This window comes from Rhipicephalus microplus, chromosome 9 (genome assembly GCF_043290135.1).
Source record: "Rhipicephalus microplus isolate Deutch F79 chromosome 9, USDA_Rmic, whole genome shotgun sequence".
Taxonomy (NCBI): domain Eukaryota; kingdom Metazoa; phylum Arthropoda; class Arachnida; order Ixodida; family Ixodidae; genus Rhipicephalus; species Rhipicephalus microplus.
The window spans coordinates 46217488-46223487 of record NC_134708.1 but is presented as its reverse complement, the minus strand read 5'-3'; the positions used below and the strand labels follow the sequence as shown (position 1 = coordinate 46223487).

Here is a 6000-nt window from a genome sequence, read left to right as displayed (position 1 = left end):
ATTAAAGAAATTGTCAGGCGAAACATTGAAAAAAAAAACTGTTGTATTTACAGGTTCATGAAGTGTTGTGTGTAAATTGTACACGGGCAAACCTCATAAAAATACGGCCCTGAATGGTCTTGAACAGTATTTGATTACATTGCTAAGGCACGTTGCCGGGCTAGTTGGTTGGGATTCATCATTTTCACTGGTATAGCGCACCACGACAAGGACACACACAAAGGAGAGATGCACACACACACACAGCGCTAACTTGCAACTAATGTTTTATTTGCGATCACACACGCTGTTTATACAACAGTAGACCGATAAGACCTGGATAATGTCACGTCAAGAATACAGCACAGCCCATGCACGTGTCATCACCGATAGCGACAATCTACACTAGCCCGTCAAAGTGAAAATTCCAGATACTTCTTTTCTTGAGATGATAATGCTATGGAAGCCACACTCGCACATTTTTCTTTCATTTTGTCTATTTCAAAAGCTTCAATTATTTCACGTGTGGTTCTGTCACGGGCCTTAAAGAGTATACGGGTGTTTTGGAACATATATGGACGCAACCGCACCTCTGACAGTGAAGGGCTAAATGACCACGTACAGCTCTTTCTACGTACTTGTGCTCCTTTAGTCTTTCATTCACACACCTTCCAGATTGGCCTATGTATTCGCAACCGCAAGTCAAAGGAGTGCTATAGACAACACCCCAACAACAATTCACAAATTTCTCCCGCTGCTTAATCTTACAAACCTGTTTCCCGCTACTCTCTGCATTGACCTTTTTGCACATTCCTTGCAACTTTTCGGGAGCAGAAAACACTACATCCGCACCCGCCTTCCTTGCTATCCTTCGCAAGTTATGCGAAATGGCATGCATTTAAGGCACTACAGCAACCTTGCCTGCCTTAGTGGCGGTTGCCTGGTCTTTGCCGTTTGCCCTTCCTTTCCTGCTTATACATTCGGCGACAGCGGTCAACAAGTGCAAGGGGTAGCCAGAGTTTAATAAACGTTTTGCTTGAGCCCACAAGCTCTCATCAAGCTTGTGGTGGCACGACTTCATCAGTGAATTCTGAAAACAGGATTTTACCACCGCACGCTTTACCAATTTCGAATGAGCGGACGTGAACGGAAGAACCGGCTTATTCCCTCGCGATTCATAACTACGTTTCCGCAGCAGGGTCGGTTTCCGCACGTACACGCCGAGCTGCTTGGCGAGTATGTGCTTGAGCAGCGAGCGGCACAGCGGCCCGTGACGACAGAACTGCTCCAAGTGCGGGCTATGCAATTAGTCTTAGAAAAAGGTCTAATGCGGAGCCAGTTTAAAGCGAGCAGGTGCTGGCTAACTAACTTCATGAAGAGGAAAGGCTTTTCCCTCCGAAGGGGAACATGCATATGCGAAAAGTGTTGCGGAGGGGTACGATGAAAAGCTTCACAGTTTTCAGAGGTTCGTCCTAAACTTGCGGCGCAACAACAGCAGATTTTTTTCCTGCTTGGCCAAATCGGAAATGCGTATCAGACGCCTCTTTACTTCGACATGCCTGGCACCACAACCGTCGAGAAGAAGGGGGCGAAGCAAGTTCGCGTGTTGACATTGGTCCACGGTAAAACTACAGTGACGGCAATGCTCTGTTACACGTCAGATGGGCACAAGCTTCGCCCGTACCTCATATTTAGATGGAAGACGCTCCCGAAAGGAGTCTGTGATCTTGCGGGCCAGCGAGAAAAATGGGTGCGCGTTGCAATCGATGTCTTACGTTTTTTTTTTTTTTTTTTTCGCGGTAGAACTCAGGTGCGCGTTGCATTCGAGGGCGCGGTAGAATTGAGTAAATACGGTATGCTCTTTTGACTCTCAGCTTAGTTCATGTCCACACGTGTTAAGATACAAAGTAATTATTTTAGTGTCACATTGTGCACATACTGTAAAAAATACAGTTCAATTAGCTTATTCTCAGGATAGCAATTGTGAACGGGTATGCTGTGATAATGCACTTATCTCTTTTGACAATTACACTTGACTGCACTGTTACCTGTTCACTTTTTTTGCCTTGACACGATTACTGCTGCGACATGGTGAAGCTTCATGTATGAGGTCAATTAAGATGGTTTGCCTTTAAGTTGTTTTAATATTTAAATCGCTGTGTATTCACTTTTGAATCACTTGCACATTTTTACCACTTAATTCACCTCAATTTTCATTTGATTTCATTATCTGTTACTTAACCCACCCATACCCCTTTACATCTGCTGGCCCCCTTCATGCTTTCATCAAATAACTCGTGAGCAGTCTTGGGGAATAACTTGTTACTAGTAGCTTATTACCGGTAACTAGTTATCTTTTTGAGTAACTTGCAATGTAAGTAGTTACTTTTAATTTTTAAGAACTTGTAACTAACATTGTTGCCTTTTTTTACATAATAGCGGTAACAGAAAATACCGTTACAGATACTTGTGTTTTAATGTGAAATATTCGATAGCAACACTCGTCAGCCGATGTTAAACGCTTTTCGTATTTTCGAGCTTTCCTTTTTTACCATGTTCTTTCCATCTTTCAGCCTTCCACAATAAGCCTGCCCTCGTAGTTGAGGAGAAGACAATGATAAAAGGAATGTCCCCCCTGCAGAAGACCGTGTTGGGAGTTTACTTGTAAACTATCTGTCGTAAACCAATCGTGTTGCGGCTTAACAGCTTACTAAGTTTATGTCTTTTCATTTATATTGCGGGCATTCATTAGGCATATCTTTCTTCTTGATACATGTTCATCATCATGAGTGTTCGCCATCTTCACCGGTTGTGGGAACTCGGCTTGCTTGTGATCTGTGCATGCCTTGGGTGTGGTCCCTCCATCATGCTTTCAGGGCCTAGTAAAGGTCGCTTTAGCCGTGATATTACAAGTTGTGGAGGCTGCTCATCGATCTTCTGTCCACTCGCCGCACTTTACCTCCCAGAACTCTGCTCAGGTCGCCGTTTGCACCAGGTGTCTGGTAACATCTACCAAGACAAGCCAACCGGTGCTCCTGCATCTACTTCCATGGCCCCAACAACTGCGGCCTATCCACCGTGAATTAACACTGGGCACCAGCATGATCCGCCCAAATTCGTCAGCCTTGGAGGTGAAGATGTGGAGGATTGGTTGTTAGCTGCACTCACAACCGAGTGAGTGCAACTAATAACGGTGATGACACAGCTAAACTTCGCCGTGTTTCTTTCTATCGGAGAGGCGTCATTGAAACGTTTTTCAATTATGAGCCTGATATCACAAATCGAACACAATTCAAGCAGCAGCTTTGTCAAATTTTCAGCACTCCGGAAGTGCTTTCAGCTCTCGCAAAGACCCCGGATGCCGGAAAGCAACAATGCAGTGAATCTGACACCGCATCAGATGTAGCTAGTACTGGCCTTGTTAGTCCACCACTGTATCGAAGTACGTTGCCTCGCGAGTCCTTTGTCAGTGTCGCAAGCTCCGTACATGGGCCCAAAGCGGACAATCACAACCACTTCCGTGTCCGCTAGAACCATTTGAGGTAGTTGGCGTTGACCTGTACGGCTTGCTTCCTGTGACTGTCATGGGCAATCGATGGATAGTTACAGCTGTCGACCATTTGACACGCTGCTCTGAAACAGCTTTCGTGCCATGTGCATCAGCATCGGAATTTACTGACTTCATTGTCTGAGCACGAACTCTTCCACATAATTCTCCTTGTGTAATCCTGAGTGACCATGGAAAGGTAATAAATGCAAAGCGTTTATTAGTGAACTTTGGCAACTGGTCATATCTATCTATCTGTCATTTATCTATCTATCTAGCCCCTACGACCTTTAGCTCTCCTGGCCGTTTCGATAATGGCATCTACACCAAAATTGGTATAGCATAACATAACTCGACTGTATTGTTAGCATAAATACTAGTCATAACATGAACCTTATGACATGTATGTCTTGAATGTCATGGTTTACAAGTCATGGTCTTGTCACTCTTGTAGTGGTTTTGTTCACGTGACATTGCAAAACTAGTATAATATATGACATGACTGCATCACAAACCTTAAGTGATAGGCCCTAACTAGGAAATCGTGACATGCATGCTATGTAAGGCATGGCTATACGCCACGCTCAGGGTGTTCTAGTGGTCGTTTCACTAGTTTCACATGTACCAAATTTTGTATTACGTGACGTGAATAGACCAAGGTAAATGACACGTTAAACATGATCAATATGATATGCGTGTCAGGTGAAACATTACTACACGCTACGCTCATAGTGTGCTCACGTCCGTTTCGCTAGTTTCACATGTACCAAATTTTGTATTGTGTATACCATTTTTCGGCACTTCAGCTTCTAGCTCTAATTAGGGATTAGGATTCTTTATATAGCTGGGAGATCTAGCCTTGCGAATTCGGTGGTGATTGCCCCACCCGGTTTCCTCTTTGCTGATTGTATCTATAATGTCCTTTTGTTTGTTTGTTTGTTTTTTCAACTAAGCACGAGTACGCTCTTAAAAAGTTGCGCTTAGCGCAACGTAAGCCTGCATAAATCGGCGGCCTCTGTGCTATTCCTACTCGCTTGCTTCATAGCATCCGAACGGGATCAGCGCGTACACCAGCATAACTCCACAAGGTCAGACTCTGCGACGCCATTGTGCTCGAATTATAAGGAAAGTTGATATAGACCAATATTTTCTGAAGTGTCGTGAGCTTGGGAACGAATGGCAAGGTTTATTTGAACTGCAACGTTCAGGCCTGCCATGCGACAGCGTGACTAATATTGTGTTTCCGCGTGGTCACTGAAATCTTCAGGAATTAAGCAGGGGTCGTGACTGCTCTTGATATTTTTGAATGCTACGGGCCTCGCATGTGACCGGCGATGAATGACAAGTATGATCGGGGTATGGTGCAGTGAGATTGGAGTACCGGAACAATACTGAATGTGGAATAGCTTCTGGCTCTGTTCTTGGTGTCCCAGAGCATTCCTTTGATTGAGGCACCGCGCTAATCGTGCTGAGGTGTTCGACAGGTGGCTACAGAACTGTAGCGCGAATTGGTACTGTGAACTAGTGAACTAATTGAAACTTTTCTGTGACTAATATTCAGAAGCCTACTCAGACTTAATTCAAGTAATAAGAAAATGGCAGGTGTATTGCCTCATATGCAGGTGACATTTTCTGCATACTCTGGCAATAATAAGTCAGTAATAAAAAAAAAGAGGATGTCAATCAGTTCACTAGTTCCACATGTCCTCACAAGCGTTTTATGGTAGGTAAAACTTGTAGCTGGGTGAGTTTGTTCATAATTATGGGTAAATTGGTGTGCGCAAATACAGACGACACAGAGAACTAGAAACAGGTTCAAGCGCAATCTCTGTCTCTTGTTTTCTGTGTCTGTATTTGCGCACACCAGTTTACCCATAGTTTTATGGTAGGCAGTTGCTGTTGCGTCCTTGCTAATGAACCACGATTCCAGAAGACCCCCTTCCCTGTCGATTTCGTTTATGAGCCAGCATCGTCGTATTCTTCGGGCCAAAACTATTCCCTGTTGAGCAGTGTTCAACAAGCTCAGTATAAGAATGCATTGCATGGTCGAAATCTGCAAGCTTTTGCTTCGTAGTCCTCCTGCCGTTTCACCATCGAAATTATGTCGCTTCGCAATCCCTGCATGGTACTTGTAAGCGATACCGCACTTATCATCTACAGGTGTGTGGTCTTCAAATTGCAGACACGTCTTAGAGTGTATACAACAAATAGCACGGCTCAAAGAAGGTTTGTATGCACAGTGGACTCAAAGCTACTGCTTGAAGAATATCGGGTGTAGACTCAAAGATAGGTATGTACGAATAATCAACTTTAGAAAAGACTCGAATATATATCGCATAGTGATTAGTGCAATTGAAATGCAGTTCCTACCGTATAAAAGACAATAGTCGCAAAGTAGAATAAATCATTATTATTGGCATTCACCGATGGTATTCGTGACAAAAAATTACTGCCGTGGGTCGCTTGAGCCGTGT

At 44.0% G+C, this 6000-nt stretch overlaps 1 protein-coding gene across 1 annotated transcript in view; it reads right to left on the bottom strand.

The window, feature by feature from the left end:
* Nucleotides 1–224: 224 nt before the first annotated feature.
* LOC142772252 (uncharacterized) overlaps nt 225–6000 on the bottom strand; it is a 74109-nt gene continuing 68333 nt past the window's right edge. Inside the window, exons 7-8 of the mRNA XM_075874446.1 lie at nt 920–1204; nt 225–823 (exon numbers count right to left, since the gene is read on the bottom strand). Of these exons, the coding sequence (XP_075730561.1) occupies nt 494–823; nt 920–1204 (615 nt within the window). The 3' untranslated portion in view covers nt 225–493. The remainder of the gene's footprint in view (nt 824–919; nt 1205–6000) is intronic.